We start from the raw sequence: 19,222 nt of genomic DNA, 5'->3' as shown, positions 1-19,222 counted from the left end.
ATTCATTGGGTTTTAAAAAATATATGACAGGTGAATTATTTGATCATATAAAACACATTATTCTCAGCAATTACTTCATTGTTAATTTTGCAATGACAACAGTAAAAGGTAATATTATAATGCAATATAATGGAGAATGAAATATTTATAGAATCATAAACTTAATCCATTCATTCAGCCATCCTCTATACCGCTTTATCCTGTTCAGTATGCCAGGTGAGGGTTTGGTACACCTTGGACAGGTTTGGTGGTTGATATCCAAATTCTTACTCCTTCTAGATATGAAGTGTTTATGAAATACATCGTCAGATCTATTGAACTAGGTAGTTTTATATAAGTAGAGGTTTGAAAAACTGGCACAGTGCATGAGGGAGAAATAAAATCATGCTGTGTGTGTTTTGTTGTTACTGATTTTGTGCATCTCTGCCAGTGACAGCTGTGTGAAAGGTCATATTATTGTGTGGTGTTTTTAAAGTGGCAGGTTTGTAAATCTTTCATTGACTCTGCTTCAGCTAAGTTAACAAAAACAATGAGCAAGATCGATCGATTGCCCTGATGTAAACCTGCGAAATGGATATTTTGTGTCAATGTCATGCTAATTTATTTTTTTTTCCCGCTATCAAATTACTCAGAAACGTGTTTTGAAAAGTTTTAAGATTATCCACACGACTTGATGACGTTGGTTGCTCAAAAGGGGGGATTTCACCTGGACGGTACGGATCTGGCAACCCTGGTTAAAAGAATGCACCTTGAGCCGCAGCGGCTCCTTCATTACCAGCAGCACGAGAGCGCGCGAGTCATCCTGTCACGGCGCGTGTCGCTCCCCCGAAGCCACGCAGACTGAAACACGGACACGGCTCGCAGAGGGTGCTTTGAGCCATGTCGGTGAGGAGGTAGAAAAAACTGCGCGACTGGAGCCGCCGAAATGAGCGACGGAGCGGGGATGCTGGGGCCCTTGGCGCGGCGGAGGAGGACGACCATCCACGGGTCGGCCGGCGTGAAGCAAGCCAACGGGAGCAAATGGCACCAGGATGCGGGGGACGGCAAGCCGGAGTCACCCGGTAAGGCCAAAAAGAAAGACGCTGCGTCCCGGAAGGCGGTCGGCCACGGGAAGGTGGACGGAGAGCCGGTGACAGCAGCGCGACAGGCGGACTCGAACGGTCCGAGGAGTCCGGGGAATGAAGAGGAGCAGCTGAGCGACAGACTCAGGTAACCTCCAGGAGGAGCGCGCTCAAGGAATGTGAGGTTCCTTGAGCGTCATTTTCCTTAAAACATCTAAATAGTCTGTGTGAAAAGAGGGTCACATGGGAAAAATGGCACATTTATTAAAGGTCCAACACGCGCTCAAGATTAAAACAACCAGGGCCACTTAATAAGGTTTACACATTTATACACAATGTAAAGTGGGTATTTTTCATATATGTGTATGATTGTGGTCAGAATATTAGAAAATCCTCTCCTGGACTGATCCAAGTCAACTTTACTTCAGACTGCACCCTTAGAAATAAACAAACCACAGAGTTAAAAGTTATGTAACGATAGCCAGCTGCGCATCTGCAGAACAGAACACTGCACTCATCACTGGTAAAATATCTCATCTCATTTGTCTGAGTTGTTAAGTTTAAAGCATCTACTCCTACTATTTGCTTTGAAATCAAGACACTTGTTGAAGGCCTCAATATTAGCAGAGGATTTCCAAACCATGTTGTTCTACATATGTCCTCATGACACCTAATAGAATGTGGCTTATTGATTTATCTACAAGTCTAAAACTATAGCAATGATTGTTGTTTGTATGCTATTTAGTTCTTTTGGTAGATGCAGTGCTAATATTGAATAATCACCTTTGCTCGTTTGGCATCACTAACAAAAATGTTGGCTGGTTCGATAATCCTGAATGTCCTTAAGGCGTATTATTCAAAGACACAATAGCCTGAATCCTGCTCACAGCACAACCATTCATTCTCTGGCAGCACCACGCCCACTGATCAGTCACCTCCTCATTTGTAAATCCACTTGATGATTATTCTGTCCAAATTTCAAAGACAGAGTCATGAAGAGTCACGGTGAGGTTTCTGTGTGAGTTTATTGCCATTTTCCTGCAACATGTGGTTTTGCAACCCTGGACTTTCTCACTACCTCTCTGACTGCACGTTCTCCCTTCTCGCCTGTCAACCTCCCCCCCTCTTTGGTCTCTTTAACAACTCCAGGTCACTCATGTTTTATCCACTTCATCCACATTCACACGGTCCAGCTGCCCTCCGTCTTTTTCTGTTTGTAATCTTTCTCCTTATTTCTTCCTCCTTTTCAACTCTTGACCAGTAGTGACTAAATGTGACTGTCACGTGTCTTTACTGGAGTGTCCTGGATTAATAAACGCATTTTAAATTTCACTAATTGCCCTTTCCTTTCGTTTCAGTTAAGTTCTGTCACCATGTGTTGCTGTATAAAATGTCTTGGCAGCCAAACCTTCTGTTTTCACAACATTCATGAACTTGGTACCTTTAACCTACAATTTCACAACTCTTCTCAGTCATGATTTAGCAGAGCAAACACTGGACTGCTTGACTGATTAAAAGGCCTTTTAAAAAGTAAAATAAAACAAACTACCTCATCTTTTCTCTAAATGTACGTCAACATCAGATTGAATACTTCCTCATGACCTATCTATGTCTTGGAGATACCGCCAAGTGTTAGAAAATCAATACAAACGGAAAGAAATAGGTTTCTCCAAATCCACCACATTTCTAAAGGACCCTAACTAATCGTTTCTGTGGGGGTCATTACTCTCTGACTTATCAGTTCTTTGTAAGATTAGAATCGAGTCATCTCCAGTACAAACACGGACGCGTTGTGAATATGCCTCTTTGTCAATTTTACACAGCACTCAATGTTGCGAAACTGAGGTTTGAGAATTGCTGGAGGATGCGCCCAATGATTTTCTGCCTGTCCTAAGAAGATAAACAGACGAGTGAAAAGAGCTCTGTATACCCTGAAACTCATAAGTAATCGTTGTGACTGTGTCTTTCCAGCTGCCATGTCCTTCAGGAGTCTCTCTTGAGCTCAGCCAGCGGCTACAGCAACTACAGAGGAATCCTCAACTGGTGTGTGATCATGCTGGTGAGTAAAACTAACCTTTATCCAAGAAGTGACAGTGTTTAGTAACTTCCTCGTTTCTTTCTTTCGAATTCAAACAGTGAGCAATGATGAGTAATCTTAGATGTGGAAAAGTAGTTTCTCGACATGAACAAACATAGGCGACGATCAAAAGGTCAAAAAAATAAGAAACTTGTGCAGATGCAGGCCCAGAGATGCCGACTTCCTGCTGAAGCCAGGTGAAGGGTGAGGTGAGGATAAAGAGCCGAGAGGCCTCAACAGTGGTTTAGTAAACTCTGGGTTTTATGCGAGCAAGAAAAGCCTGAGTGGCAACACACATCCTCCTGGGATTTGGTGTCATTTTCTGCGCGGCGTCGTCTCGCTGTGTCGCCTGCGAGAAGTCAGATAAGTCGTGTTCCTCCGTTATCTGTCGCAGCATGAGGATATTAACCATGTGCACAGTTACTCCCTCAACAGTTGTTCAGTGTTTGCGGCTTTTGTTCATGCTTCTTTGAAGACGAGCTGATACGCTGGTTTGTTTGAACTCTTATTGGAAGTGGACGGCTGCTAGCTGTGTGTATTGGCGTGCAGATCATGCCTCTCGGCGCAAAAAATGACGTCAGTTGAGTATTGATGTTGAATAGAGAGCAAACAACATCCATCAATATGTAGTGATTTGACCCATATCCATAACTGGCACTGTTTTGTTTTCTATACTTGGTTTTGAAAACCAAATGAATAGCACCGTGCATGTAAACCGTGTTGTCTGCTCACAGATACCAGGACACACTCGTATGAGCTGACAGGAATCACTGCAGATAGACACCATAGGCTTCTTACAAAAGCAGAAAACCGTGCGATAAATTAGTGTCTGCTTCTTCAGAAATGGCTGGAAGGCTCTGGTACAGTGCAGCCGCTGTGCCTGATCATGTTGGAGATTCAGTAGAAACCGTCTTGTTTCGTGTAAAACACGCTCTGTGGTAATAATTCAATTACGCTTTGATGTAGAATCAGGCATGTTATGTCGGACAATCCTGATCACACATGTGTCCCGTTTAATAATGCATCTGTGAGCTGAGGTCACTTCGGGGCAGGATGACTTATACAAAATTAGCTTGTGCCCAATTCGAGTGTGTGTGTTTGTGTGTGTGTCCGCAGGCACCCGGCTTTGCCCCAGAACATTCAATCGCTGTTAGTAATTTGATAAGCTGGAAGGATACAAATATGTAGTTAGCCTTAATCCTAATCAAATTCAATCGGACAGGAACCATAAATAGAATTCTACTGTATGCGAGCGTGTCTGCTGCAGTGTGTGTCCGTGCACACGCATGTGTTGCATATTTGTGTATGTGCAAGGTTGGATTTGTCTGCGTCGTTTATGAGTGTCTGTGTAGATTTATGTCGGTGTGTGTTTTTGCATTTTTTTTTTTCCCCCTCTCTCTCCTGACATTGAACCAAGTTTGCGGCTGTATGACAGGATTAATCCCGTCTTTAAAAGTTTATAAAGCCGTGATGGCCGAGTCTCCCACTTCATGGTGACCAGGGACAGCTGCCACGGCTCGCTTCGGAGTTTTTAGAGAAAGCCGGAGGGATTAGCCTGTAAGAGTGTGAAGTGGAACCAAATGTGTGTCCGTGTGTGTGTGTGTGTGTGTGTGTGTGAGTGTGTGTGTGTGTGTGTGTGTGTGTGTGCAGTTAGACGCTTACATCTGTAATTTTTTTTTCTTTATATACCAGCTAAATTGCTGGAATGTTAGCTCTGGAGACACGTACAGATGAGGTGTATTTTTATTTTTCACCTCTACAATCCTGTCTTCTTCATGTTTATCTTCAAAAACTTATTTTTTTAACTGGGAGATCAAGATATGTCTGACAGAACGTGCACAAATATGAAGTAGCTGCGGTATGCAGATCCAGGTCAAGCAGAAAACACTCATCATTCTCACTGATGTGCAGCCAAGGAAAACCCTGGATTATCTTTACTGACCACAAACCTGACCAGTTCAGTGGAAATGAAAACAAAACCCAAGGAAAAAAATATCCCACTGCCAGATCCCTTTTTGTGGAATCGGATTCAAACTGTTTGTTCTGTTAGCGGTTACCTCCAGTCCTCTCTCTCTGGGTCAGGGTCTCTTCTAGGTGGCTCTATTTTTAAATCCAAATCTGATACGACTGTCGCATTAGGTTATATTTTAACTAGACGTGTCTATCGAGGCAGCTTTGTTATGAGCTCCACCGAGTCAAGAGTTTTCCAGGAAGCACAGAATTAAAGAAGCAGGCTTCCAGCCTCCTTGTGACAGTTTTTAAAAGGTGTTTCAGATCATATCAGAGCAGAGTGATTTTAAACCACTGGAGTGAAGTCATGGACATGTGAGGAAATCTTATCTGACTTTTTGTAACACTTTCCACGCAGGTCGGTGCCATTCAAAGAACATCTCGAAGATTGATGAAGAAAGACAATGAATTAAGACATTGAAAATGTACATTTAAAATTTACACTAAAGACTGCAAAATTGACATAGTGAAATATTAAAATCTTTTAAGAAGACAAATAAACCATGAACAAAAATAACATGACAAAATCAAGTTACAGTTGATTTTAGAATTATTTAAAGCAGCGTATTAATAAGGAAGTGCCAAATTGATATTAACTAGCATCTAAAACTGAATGAATTCAGTGGAAAAAATGAACTAATTTGTTGGACAAAGACAATACATTTCCACAAAAAAACCCACATAGTCCATAAATCCTGCGGCTTCTGGCATTTCTTTATGCTACATAATTGTATTTTTTTGTGCAAAGAAACGTTTAAATAACTCTAGAAGCTAACACTGATACTCGGAACTGCCACTTCGATCCCGTTCGCACTGAGCTGGAGCTTCTGAAGTCTTGCAAAATGAGACTTTTCAGTGTTCTGTTGAAACGCTGCATGCGCTGTCTCTCGTATTGTGCATGATAATCTTTCTCCTGTCCAGGCTGAAGGTCACTGAGGCAAAGGTCACCTCTGGTCAACTGATGGCATCGTGGAAAAGAAAAGAGACACATTTTAGCAGTGATTTAGCAGAGCAGTAAGCTCAACCGCCACATGATGCCCTTCTCAAGTGCTACAACTCAACCGCAGTTTCATTATCTTAATTGTGTGAACTTGAGAAAAAACAATTCATATGACAAGTACAGAATTTTATCTGAAGATGTTGACATCCGTTGTGCCTCCCTGGGTGGTCAGCGTGTTTGATTTTATCTCACGAGATAACCAAGGGAGGCGAAGCTGGACTTTGAATCTAGAGGCGTAATATAACCATAAACCTATTTGACTTGACAGTTTTGCACCGAGCGAGGTGCAGCAGGTTTAAGTAACCGGAGATGTGATGGAATCAGGAACGCGGTGCTAAATTTAGCCAGGAAAGTGGATCTGAAGCAACAATTTTGCTTTTATCTTTGCACAAGAGAAGCGTGTGCATACCTCTGTGTTTTGCTAGCTGTCAAAGTCAAAAGCTGTATTTCAGTACATGTTTTGAATAAAAACCGACTCTGCGGGTACAAACAAAGGCAGTTAAATCTGCAGGCTGATCACAAGCAGAGCTGTGGGAAAAGAAAACGATAAGCCCGATTTATCGCTGAGCATTTTTCAGCTGGGAAACAAAGGCCAGATTGAGCGAATGGTCAGACGCATAACAGGCTTAAAGTCTTTTTTTCAACATTTCTTTTGTAAGTTTGCTGCCGGTGCCCTGACCTGAATTTCCATCCTCTCCCACAGGTGCTGAGTAATGCTCGCCTCTTTCTGGAGAACCTTATAAAGTGAGTGTGCACCTACACGAAAAAAAACAAAACCTACACATAAATGATGTGTATGTATGTGAACAAGAGCAATGCAGTGGCCATCATAGAAACATCTTTCAAACATCCACACAGCTCACGCAAAGCTACTAAAGCCATATTTGCATGCATGTTGGTCTTCATTCCTGTGTGGTGAAAACAGATGATCCCCAAGGAATGTCTGATTTCATTTTGTTTTTTTTTTAAGATTTCTGTAATTGTGCCTTTGCATATGTGCACCTAAAATTCTCTTTATTAATCACAAGTCTCTTAAAATAAGCAGATCAGTCTCCAGAGGTGTAGTGGTTCGGTATTAGTCATTTGTGTCTGTGCTTAAGGCGCTTGGGGCCGCGTGGTAGCATGGCGGTTAGTGCGCTCCCTTCTTCCTCAGAGGTTTTTGGGTTCATACCACGTCTTTCAGTGTGAAGTTTGCATGTTGAGAGGTGTGAATAAGAAGAACACACAATCAGACCTGCTCAGTACGTTCCTGCATTCACCTTGAATGCAGCTCAAAAGCTGGACTTTTGATTAAAGAAAACCTGAAGTGGTATTCTAACTTTAACCGAAGTGACAGAAACAAGAGATCATTGTGATGAAATTACATGCTATTATAGTGAGATCTGTCTCTCTGTTAATGGACTCTTGATAATGTGCCTGGTCTGAACTTGGTAGCTGTCGTCATTCTTAATATCGCGACTGACAGGCAGGATTTCCTGAGTCAACCCACCATCCACATCCTGTCGTCATCAAACTTTCTAACAGCTGACCTCCTGCTCCCGCACCTCTGCAGATCACTGTAGCTGAGAGCCGTCCGGTCGTCTCCTCTGAGCCCCAGGGCTGAGGAAATGTATTAACTTGAGATTTTTAGCTTCATATTTTTGGAACATGGCTGAGTAGCACAGGCTGCTTGACCGGGCTGTGATGCTGCCTTTATGCAGTTTAACCTGGAGTGGATCCCTCCATCAATAGAATGATCTTCTAACACAGCTGCAGGACGCCTTAACCGATCCCAGCACTCTGGACGACTCCAGATTCAGAAACGTCTCCTCAAAATTATTAAGAGCAGCATGTGATCAACAACGGAAGTGTTTTCATGTATTTATCGTGCTTTTGCAGGTATGGCATCTTGGTTGACCCCATTCAAGTGGTGTCTCTCTTCTTAAAGGACCCCTATAGCTGGCCAGCAGCTTGCCTAACAATCGGTATGAAGCCTGAGTTTGTACTTCCACAGCTTTGTTAAACCCAAGTGATACTGAAGTTCCATGGCGCAAATATTTGTATTAGATACTAAGAACTTATTTAATTTATTGTTGACTACAGTAAAGTGCATTTCACAGTTTTTCACCCTTAAAATTCTGATCTAATTCAGATTATATCTTTTTAATAGGTGATTTTCTCAAAGACAGTTTATAAATGCCATTGTGTATAATTTTGTAGCACAGGGATTATTTACTTAACATTTATTTACCCAGACTGAGAACATCCTGTTTGAGATTATCTGATCCTTGGTAACATTTGTTTTTATCAGCGTCATAAAATGAAAAAAAAAAAAAAATCTTAGCTGTTCTTTCAAAGGATTAGCCTGGCTACATGACAACATTAGTTAAAAAGTGTTAATGTTTCTTAATAATTACCAGTTTCTCCATTTATTCAAGTCCTATTTACATATTTGCAGCTAATAAATCTGTATCTTTGTGTTTCAGCGTCAAACGTGTTCATCCTGGCAGCCTTTCACACGGAGAGGCGTCTGGCTGTGGTAAGCTCTTCCTGTAACGTGTCCGTTTTGACGTGGGGAACTGCGCGGTGGGTTTGATACGAGGGGATTATCTCTGGGGGATCTCCTGTGATGTTGGCTTCAAACAGGAGCTCCCTGAAGTTTGCAAAGTCTCAGCACCTGCTGTAGACTGTGATCGGCCGTGACGCGTATCATCCAGAACATGTCCAGTGTTGTGCCATTAAACACAAAATCCTTCAGTGAATTTAAAAAAAAAAATTTATTTCTGTTATTTTTCCTCAACATATTTTTACAGGGCACCATCTCTGAAACGACAGGAAGGATCCTCCACTTTTTTAACCTGACATGCACTTTGATCTTTCCTGCAGCTCTAATCCTCCGTGTAACCTCCATGACACCAGGTGCATATAAACCCATGAATCTCAATTGCATATGAACAGCATGGCAGAGTGTGAAGATACAAATAATGTCACGAACGTTGTCAGTTTTATTCTTGCCTGTTTAATCTTACTTACAAACGGCTGTACTTCTTTCATCATTTGTCTAATACTGTGTTTTGTGTGGCGTGTCAGTGGGGGCTGTGATCTCCCTCGCCATCTACACCGTGCTCTTCCTAAAGCTGTTCTCGTACCAGGACACCAACAGGTGGTGTCGAGAAATCGGACAGGCCAAAGCCAAAAAGCTGACGAGATCGTATTCCTGTAAGTATGTCGACAGGCGCCCAGGTGAATTCAACAAGAAGCATTTCTTTCTCTGAATATAAATAAATGAGTCACACACACTGGGTTCAGTATGCTCTATCTGTGCCACCACTGCCATCTATTGGTGATAGTAAAGATTCTTTTTCCCCAGTAAACTGGTTGAGGAATGGAAGATCAAACTGGAATGTCTGTTTTTTCAGGTCCTACAGTTGCGCCTTGCAATGGGTCGGCCGTCCAGACCCACGTCTCTTACCCAGGAAACCTCACACACAGAGGTAAACTCGTCTTCGTGAGATACAGCGTCCTCTTACTGGTGCATTCTTTCTGAATGAAAGACCGACTTGACACTTGTATTTCTTTTCTTTAGACATCTACTACTTTATTTTTGCACCAACTCTCTGCTACCAGCTCAACTTCCCACGGTCTCCTCGAATACGCAAAAGGTTCCTGATAAGAAGACTATTTGAAATGGTGAGAAGGAGCTGCGCTAAAATGAGTCCCGGCTTTCATTTTAGATTGGAATAAATGCTTCAAGGAGGTTGACAAGATTCAGTCACGAACCTGTAATGCGGTTTTGATCATACTTTCCTTTTCCTTGCAGCTTTTCCTCATGCAGCTGCTCGTGGGACTAATACAACAGGTACATGTTTGAAGATAAATGTGACACTTACTCCAGAAATGTCTGTTCTCTGTGGTTGATATAACAGAAATGAAATGTATTTTTCAGTGGATGGTTCCAACGATTCAGAATTCAATGAAACCATTCCAGGTATGTCACATGAGAAAGGGGTAAACGTACAGCGGTCTTGGTGTATCATGTCAGGAAATTAACAAAAGTAACTGCGTTTTTCACAGGAAATGGATTTTTCTAGGATGGTGGAGCGCCTGCTAAAACTAGCGGTGAGTGTAAGGACAGAGGTGTGTGTGCAGTACTGAAGGTAAAACAGGAGCGTCTCCCTTCATTATGGGTAAAAATATAACCGTAAACCTGGCCTGTCTTGTTCCCCGGTGCCGTTTCTCGTCGAGATGTTTCAGGAGAGCTTTGGGGCTTCGTTAGGGTCATGATGAAGTGCTTTAACTTTAACTGATACCAACCCAGACACATATCCCTGTCTCCCTCCCCCCTTCTCCCCCTCTCCTCTCCACTCTCAGGTCCCCAACCATCTCATATGGTTAATATTCTTCTATTGGTTTTTCCACTCCTCTATGAACTTTGTGGCAGAGCTCATGCAGTTTGGAGACAGAGAGTTCTACAGGGACTGGTGGTGAGTAGCGCGCGCGTGGATAATGAGACCACACAGGATTAAATATCAATGAAGTGATTCAGGCCGCCTGGAATTGAAGAAACTCGTGTTTTGTTTCCTCGTTTAAGGAATTCAGAAACTGTGACGTATTTCTGGGCCAACTGGAACATCCCAGTGCACAAGTGGTGCCTGAGGTGAGTCGCCTGCTGGACGTCCTCGTCTCCACCGTGTTTTAACTTTGACCTTAAATTGAGGGAAATGTTACCCTGAAAGAGCCATGAATTCCTGTAACATAACATTTATTGTGTCTTCCAGGCACTTTTACAGGCCCATGTTGAGACGGGGGGTCAACAGGCGTCTGGCTCAAATCGCTGTCTTCCTGGGGTCCGCCTTCTTCCACGAGGTAATCAAGAAAAAACATCATTCAGACTTTATAAGTGGCAGAAATAATGTCCCAGGTAGCTGCTCATTCAAACCCAGACAGCTTTGCTCCTTCACTTCTGTATTTCAAGTCTATTTGATTCACTAATGAGGGCAGAAAGTCTGAAAATCAAGTCAAGTTTTGATTTTTAAATTGCAGTGGTATGCAATCTCCCTCTAGTGGCGAGTGCAGGAAAGACATTGACGATAAAAATTCCTTTTTTTTATTCTACATTTATTCGGTCTTTATGCTCTATTTTCTATTGATTTGGACACCTCTTCTCCTTCAGTTCCTGGTGAGCATTCCTCTGAAAATGTTCAGACTGTGGGCCTTCATGGGAATGATGGCTCAGGTGAGACACGCCACCTCTCCTTCTCTTCCTTGATGTTCTCAAAATCCTGGACGACCCCTGACTTTTTTTTGTTTTTTTGTTTTGTTTTGTTTTTTGATCCCTTCAGGTTCCTCTTGCTTGGTTCGTGAGTCGCTTTCTCAACGGGAACTATGGCAACGCGGCCGTGTGGGTGTCTCTCATCATCGGACAGCCCGTCGCCGTGTTGATGTACGTCCATGACTACTACGTCATCCACCACGGGAGCAGCACGTAATCGGGAGACTGGATGTAGATCCTGTTGAGGTGACTCTACTGTCAAGTTCATGGCAGCAGTAGCAGAAAGGAGCTTAAAGCCTGTTTTATTTTGCACTAAAACGAACCGACCGGAGTACTTCTTCAGAAGTGGAGGATGTCAAACGGAAGTCCACTTACAACATGTCAGCCTCTGAAGGGGCCGCGTCCTATGAAGCAGTATATTTTCTTGAATGTTTCAACATTTAACTCTGGAGCCAAATTGTAAAAGAACTCGTTTATTTTTTTCATCTCTCTCTTTCTCTGTTGTATGACTTTATCTCAAGCAGAAGCAGATCTGTTCAGGTTTGATGGAGTTAGGAGCTCAAAGGTGTCGTGAAGTGAATAAAACTCACCTGCTTGAGCTTTGAAAGCACTTAAATACACCCAGACACAAGATCACGACGTACAACCCAACGCTCCGGCCGAGCCGATGTTCAAACGCACAAACAGCCAGTCGCAACAAAAGTGAATCACTGCCGAGTGAGCACAAGAAGAATCATGCATAAGACCAATGGAATTCTGAGACAGTGGCGCTGAAGCCACTTTCTGCAACATTAATCCCGTTTTCTTTACTTTAACAGTCCCTAATGTCCTTCACTGATGTCTGCCAGGTTGTAACTGAACAGTGACATTTGTATTTGAAAGATTCCAAAAGGAACAAATCTTTCAGAAAGCAAGAATCCTGTTCTTGAAACGTATGTAAAGCGAGGTTTGTGCCCACAGGTCGCCTTTCCTCCGCTGTCTCTGCAAACACAATCAATGCAAGCTGCTGCTGTGTTTTCTGCTTTAGCTTTATCTTCTGTCTGCTTTAGATTCCACTTCATTCATGTTGATTTTCTGAATGTCGCTGTTGAATTGTGCCATCTTGAAATTAATGTGTTGCATTTTTTTTGTTGTTAAATTATTAATTTATGAGTATAATTTAAAAGTTTGAGCCAATAAGCTTTTGCACTTTAAAGAGATGCATGCCGTTGACTAAAGCAATAGATTTCTGTGAATGTAAGTCTAAATCAAACTGTTTTGTTGGGTTATTATTTCAGTGATTTGCTTGATGACTATCTCTTCTTATGTGGTTTGTGTAATTTGTTTAAAGGTACCACAGAAAGCTGCCATGCTAAAATATTTCTGGGTTCAGCCTGTTGCCACTCCGAATGTTGTCATTTTTGTATTACAAGTTTTGTTATTTCATGTTTTTTCTTTCAATGAACATAAATTGGAACCCTCAATTTTTTTTCTTTCAAGTTTTGTCTCGTTTTCATGTCTCATCGAAAATATTCCAGGGAAAACACAATTGTTGTGTGATTACAACGGCAGTTATCAAAACACACTTTGTGTTGGCATTCCTAACCCAAAATAAGTGCCTGCTGTTTAAAAAAAAAAAAAAAACTTTAAATTTGAAAAAAATGCCAACAGTTTTAAAAACAAATACTTCAATTTCAATATTAAGAAAAGAAAAATCAATTTATCCTGATAATGCTCGATGTTAAAAGCTGTGATATTTGCAGTGTCTTGATTTACTTTGAGAATTTCTTATAGCCTCACTTTCAAATTGTTCAAATACAACCAAACTGAATTGTCTTTGTAAATTTTCGTTTACAGCAGTAATTTAAGACTATGAATGTTATTGTAAAGAGGGGAGCTTCATTTTGATTTTGCATAGATTTGCTTTTTTTCTTTTTTTTTTTTACCGTCACTTTTTAAGTTTCTTTGATTTAAGCCTTTTTCCATCAGTAAACGTGATATGAATATGAAGCAACATGGTGAGATGAATGTATTCGTGTTCTCTTCATAATATCTAAGGAAATCCAAAGTGAAACAAAGATTATGTTTTGGGAGTTGAAATAATTTTCATAGCCTTCCACTGGAAAATGTTTGTGCTGTTTGATAAAGTTTGTTTATATCTGGCAAAGGCTGTGTCTCTTTTTCTTTGTATTTTTACAGAAAGAAGGTAAGCCTTCAGGGTTTTTTTCCAATGCAGGTTACTCTGTAATTGTTCAGAAAGGAACACAATCTGGTCTTCAGATTTCCAGTATCTTGTAATTTAGGTTAGTCATGAAGCAAAAAGTCCTTACCCCATCACAGTGTTACCGCTGCAAGAAAAAAATTAAAAGCACTTACTGATGGCTGCACGAACAAAAGGCCTCATATTTTTGTGTATAGCACTCACTTTGGCCTCCCAGCTCTGGACAGGTAAATAGAGTTTGAACTCTTCTGGGAGCTCTTTTAAAGGTGTTCTCACTTCACCCATAAAGGAATGTGACATAACTCCTCCACTGAAAATGCTGATAGGAAATGATCTGACCAACCTTTTACCACTGACTGAATGTACAGACCAACATACAATGAGTGCACTGAAGATTCTGACTTTTTCATTTTCTGTTTTCATGTATTTTTACTTTGGAAGAAATGTATGATATAAACTCAGCAATCTCTACAATCTGTGTGTAGCTCTGACTGTGACAACATAGTTTCTTAGCAACTGCACTATGGATCGAAAAATGCAGGCACGCCAGTCCATGAAAAAATTTATTCTGAAAACAACACAGACTGATTCAAACTTATAACTTAAACATGACAAGAAGAAAACTGTTTTAAATTCCTCATTGCATCATCCACATGGATCTAAATCTTCTTTCTGAACAGCACAGGGAGTGGTGGATGGTGGTCTATTGCTGTAAGAAACAACAAGAAATGTCATTAACGTCTGTCACAGAGAAAACACACTACCACTGTTAGAACAAGCACCGTTAAAAGAATGTGGGTTCTCACCTTTGCCTTTTGGCTCTCGACAGGCAAGTAGAGTTTAAACTCCACTGGGAGCTCATCTTCAGAGTAGAGCCTGTCTGCGAAGTACACCCTCCTTATGCGACAGTTCGCATGAATCTGAAAAACAGGTGAGACATCAGCACAAAAAAGCATTTAAAGGATCTGATCCAGACAGTTGCTTTGTTGTCTGTGTTACTGCACTAACCTGGACTCGCAGCGTCTCCATGTACTTGCTGCCATAGGCCCTCCTGGTGAAATCCGACAGGTTGACCTGTATCTGGTTCCACCCATCATCCAGCCTCAAGGGCATGGTGCAGATAAACGGCTTTACTCGAGTTGTGCTTTGGTAGTTGCTTGCTCGAAACCGGCGGCGAACATTTTGATCATCCAACACCTGCATGTTGTAAAGACACGTGGAGACGAATAACACATGAGTGACCACAAAACTTGGATTCATCTTTTGACAAGAAGATGAAGATGTCTGCATCTGTACCTGAATTTCAAAGGTGAAGTACTTTTTGAGGTTCTTAATGATCTAAGAAAAGGTAGATTGATGCCAAGCGTCTTCTTTGGATCAGCTGATTGCAATGAGGCTCGTTATCTGGCTTTCTGCTGGACTTGGCCATGAATCTTGATTCGATTCAGGTGTGTTGAAGCAGGGAGACATGGAAAACATGCAGGTTTGCGGCCCTCTAGGACCAGGGTTCCCCACCCCTGTTCTAGGAAGTGCACCAAACAATCAGTCACCATTCTCTCCATTATTTTACACATTACTGCTGTAAGAGCAATGGGTCTGTATGATCCAAGGCTGCTGGCCTCCTTTACTGGTTTCAGAATTGAAACCACTACTGCATGTTTCCGTTCTGCTGGCACATCTTCTTTCCATACTCTATTTGTAAGAGCTAACATCTCATCTAGTGCCTCTTCCTTCAACTGTTTAAACACCTTAAATCCTAAACCATCTCTTCCTGGAGTGGTATTGCGGCCTCGCCCTATAGCCCGTCGTAGCTCCTGCATAGAGAAAAATAAATTATTTGCATCACTATTATCTGCATCTATGTTTAGCTTGTATCCTTCCTGTGCAAGAAGCTGCTATCTTCTCAACCTTCCTTCACTATTCACATCGCTAGCACTGTGAACTCTCTGGAAGGTTTTGACTAATAAATCTGCCTTTAGCTGATTACTCACACTCTCTTTACTCCCCTCTCGTACTAACAATGACATAGCTTTATTTCCATTTACCCCAGCCATCTTATGAATCATGACCCAGATTTGCCGCACTGTTTCTCTTCCAACTGTGTCACAAAATTTGCGCCATCTTTCTCTCTTAGCCTCGTTAATAACCCTTCTGGACTTTGCTTGCTGTTTTTTATGTTCTATTAAAGTTTTCCACTAAGTTTTTCCTAAGCTGCCTATATGCGCTATTCCGTGCCCTCACTACAAGCCTTGTTCCACCACGGGACTATCCTCCTCTCTCTTCCCCCCTTTCTTGACTAGGACTGATTTCCTCATTGCCTCTACTACTACCCTGTAAAATGATCTCCAGCATGCTTCCACACTACCCTCACTCATCACCCCTCCCAAACCTCCAGAGAGTTCCTTTCTAAACTCCCAATCAGCTTAATCATGGCCGTGGGAACTAGGGGTGTGGAGGGTGCTGCAGCACCCCCTCGCGAACGTAGCTAAAACTTCCATAATTGAAAACATCGCCTACTTTTATTCTATAAATAATTAATTTGGCTATGTTTCCCTATTAAATGCAATTTGATGACAGCTTGAAAATAAATTAAATTTAATAAAATTAATCTGCATTTTCGCAAAACGTGATGTTGTGCTCACACTAGCGGCTCTTGCAGTGATGGAAAGTTGGGCTCTTTTCAGAGAGTTGGCTTTTTTAGCTCAACTCCCAGAGAAGAGCCAACTCCTTCGACTCCCAGACGATTCTTCATTGTTACCTTAAGGTTGTAAAACTTGATAGCTTAAGTTTAGTGTTTTTATGAAAACCACCATAATTGCCAATTTTTGTGCATTCATTCTGTCATAAAATCAATCTTATTGCCAATTTCTGATTCACGACAAAGAATCAGGTCTGAGAGCCGTTTATTTTGACCGTGACACATTAGTAGTGGGAACTGCAGGCTGCAGCACAAGGTAAGAACACTGCTTGACTATGATTTTGCTGCTGTGCAGTCAGCTGCTGAATTGTACTGAAATATCAGTTTCACTACTAAGGCTGTATCATGCGATGCGATCATTAATCCTGTTAGGCCTGAACATGTGTTCAACATGTTTTTTTTTTTATTCTGCCACTGACCAGTCTGCATTTTTGTGATGATTTTCATGTGTTGTTCATGGTCAGCAACACGGTCAGTTCAACATTTTCAAGTATTACCCTTTGCCACTGAGCCTTAGATGGAGCTTTATCTGTTATCCATAACAAAAGAATACTTTTTCTAGCACAAAAAGCAAGTATTTGATAAAGTTTTCTTATATTTGTCACAGATGGAGATGTCAGGAATGCCAAGTAGCAGATGCAAGGGGTTATTATTACTATTAATAGACAAAATGTTAATTTCCTGCCTTATAACCTGCCAAAATTGCTGTAGTTTTCTACAATGCCACAGACAATGTGAGAGACCAATTTCGATTTTGCATTTGGGGCACCATGGAGATGAATTAGAATTGAATTTGTGGAGTTGCGCGGGAGATATATGGGCTCTGTGTAAGAGTTTAAGTTGCACGACTCTCACTCGAATGCACTCAGCATTTTTGCATTGTTCCAAGCATAACTCCAGCCATCATCAGTTATCTTAACAATGAGTTTTCTTTCCCACAAGCCTTTCAGAGTCAGTATCTGTGGTGTTATACCCCTTAAGGATATGACAGAAAACCGCTTATAGATTTTCCAGATTTTCGTAAAAACAGCCGTTTCTCTAGGTGCGAGATATTTTGCCACTGAGGAATTGTGGCATCCCTTAAGACAAAGTGTCTTACTTCCAAATAACGAAAGAAATCTTGTTGTTGAATGCCGTATTTTCTTTTCAATTGACTAAAAGACATAATGGCAGAACCATCTAGTAGCTTATGTAAAGAAGATAGTCCTTTATCTGCCCAAGTCCGGAAATTATTGTCCATTATTCCATCCATCCATCCATCCATCTTCTACCGCTTATCCGGGGCCGGGTCGCGGGGGCGGCAGTCTCAGCAGAGATACCCATACTTCCCTGTCCCCAGACACTTCCTCCAGCTCTTCTGGGAGGATCCCAAGGCGTTCCCAAGCCAACCGAGAGACAGTCTCTCCAGCGTGTCCTGGATCTTCCCCGATGTCTCCTCCCAGTGGGACATGCCCAGAACACCTCCCCAGGGAGGCGTCCAGGGGTCATCCTAACCAGATGCCCGAGCCACCTCAGGTGGTTCCTCTCGATGTGGAGGAGTAGCGGCTCTACTCCAAGCTCCTCCCTGGTGACTGAGCTCCTCACCCTATCTCTAAGGGAGCGCCCAGCCACCCTACGGAGGAAACTCATTTTGGCCGCTTGTATCTGGGATCTTGTCCCCTCGGTCATGACCCAAAGCATATGACCGTAGGTGAGGGTGGGAACATAGATTGACCGGTAAATCGAGAGCTTTGCCTTTCGGCTCAGCTCCTTTTTCACCACAATGGACCGATACAACGACTGCATCACTGCAGCCGCTGCACTGATCATCCTGTCAATCTCACGCTCCATCAGTCCCCCACTCGTGAACAAGACCCCAAGATACTTAAACTCCACCACTTGGGCCAGGGTCTCTCCACCGACCTGGAGGGGGCAAGCCACCTTACTCTGGTGGAGGACCTTGGCCTTGAATTTGGAGGTGCCGATCCTCATCCCTGTCGCTTCACACTCGGCTGCAAACCGCCCCAGTGCATGCTGGAAGGTCCAAGTTTGATGGAGTCAACAAGACAACATCATCTGCAAAAAGCAGAGATGAAATCCTGTGGTTCCCGAACCGGACCCCTTCCGGCCCCTGGCTGCACCAAGAAATTCTGTCCATAAAAATGATGAACAGAACCAGTGACAAAGGGCAGCCCTGCAGGAGTCCAACATGTACCGGGAACAGGTCCGACTTACTGCCGGCAATGCGGACCAGACTCCTACTCCATTCATACAGAGACCGGACGGCCCTTAACAAGGGGCCCTGGACTCCGTATTCCCGGAGCACCCCCCACAAGACACCACGAGGGACGCAGTCGAATGCCTTCTCCAAGTCCACAAAACACATGTGGACTGGTTGGGCAAACTTCCACGAGCCCTTGAGCACTCTATGGAGGGTATAGAGATGGTGCAGTGTTCCACGGCCAGGACGAAAACTGCATTGTTCCTCCTTAATCCAAGGTTCGGCTATCGGTCGAATCCTCTCCAGTACCCTGGCATAGACTTTCCCGGAGAGGCTGAGGAATGTGATCCCTCTATAGTTGGAGCACACACCCTCCGGTCCCCCTTTTTAAAAAGGGGGACCACCACCCTGGTCTGCCAATCCAGAGGCACTGTCCCCGACCGCCACGCAATGTTGCAGAGACGTGTCAACCAAGACAGTCCCTGCACATCCAGAGACTTAAGATACTCAGGGCGAATCTCGTCCACCCCCGGTGCCTTGCCACCGAGGAACTTACCAACCACCTCGGTGACTTCAGCTTGGGTGATGGACGAGTCCACCTCTGAGACCTCAGCCTCTGCTTCCTCCACGGAAGACGTGGCGACAGGATTGAGGAGGTCCTCAAAGTATTCCTTCCACCATCCAACAATATCCGCAGTTGATGTCAGCAGCTCTCCACCTCCACT

General features: G+C 42.8%; 1 protein-coding gene and 1 pseudogene across 1 annotated transcript; one reads left to right on the top strand and one right to left on the bottom strand.

The window, feature by feature from the left end:
• The first annotated feature begins 925 nt into the window (after window positions 1-925).
• dgat1a (diacylglycerol O-acyltransferase 1a) lies at window positions 926-13,032 on the top strand. The gene is made up of 17 exons (XM_030120299.1): window positions 926-1,209; window positions 3,033-3,120; window positions 6,852-6,892; window positions 8,027-8,112; window positions 8,614-8,666; window positions 8,941-9,046; window positions 9,218-9,346; window positions 9,547-9,621; window positions 9,714-9,817; window positions 9,948-9,986; window positions 10,074-10,115; window positions 10,202-10,246; window positions 10,499-10,611; window positions 10,719-10,784; window positions 10,906-10,993; window positions 11,301-11,363; window positions 11,470-13,032. Exons 1-17 carry the CDS (start codon window positions 926-928, stop codon window positions 11,614-11,616), a joined length of 1,569 nt encoding a protein of 522 aa, XP_029976159.1. The 3' UTR covers window positions 11,617-13,032.
• A 1,270-nt stretch (window positions 13,033-14,302) lies between these two features.
• Window positions 14,303-18,268, bottom strand: LOC115409819 (cilia- and flagella-associated protein 20-like; annotated as a pseudogene).
• Window positions 18,269-19,222: the final 954 nt, after the last annotated feature.

This window comes from Salarias fasciatus, chromosome 22 (assembly GCF_902148845.1).
Source record: "Salarias fasciatus chromosome 22, fSalaFa1.1, whole genome shotgun sequence".
Lineage (NCBI taxonomy): Eukaryota > Metazoa > Chordata > Actinopteri > Blenniiformes > Blenniidae > Salarias > Salarias fasciatus.
The sequence above is the reverse complement of the archived record's forward strand: the minus strand, read 5'-3'. Positions and strand labels throughout refer to the sequence as shown.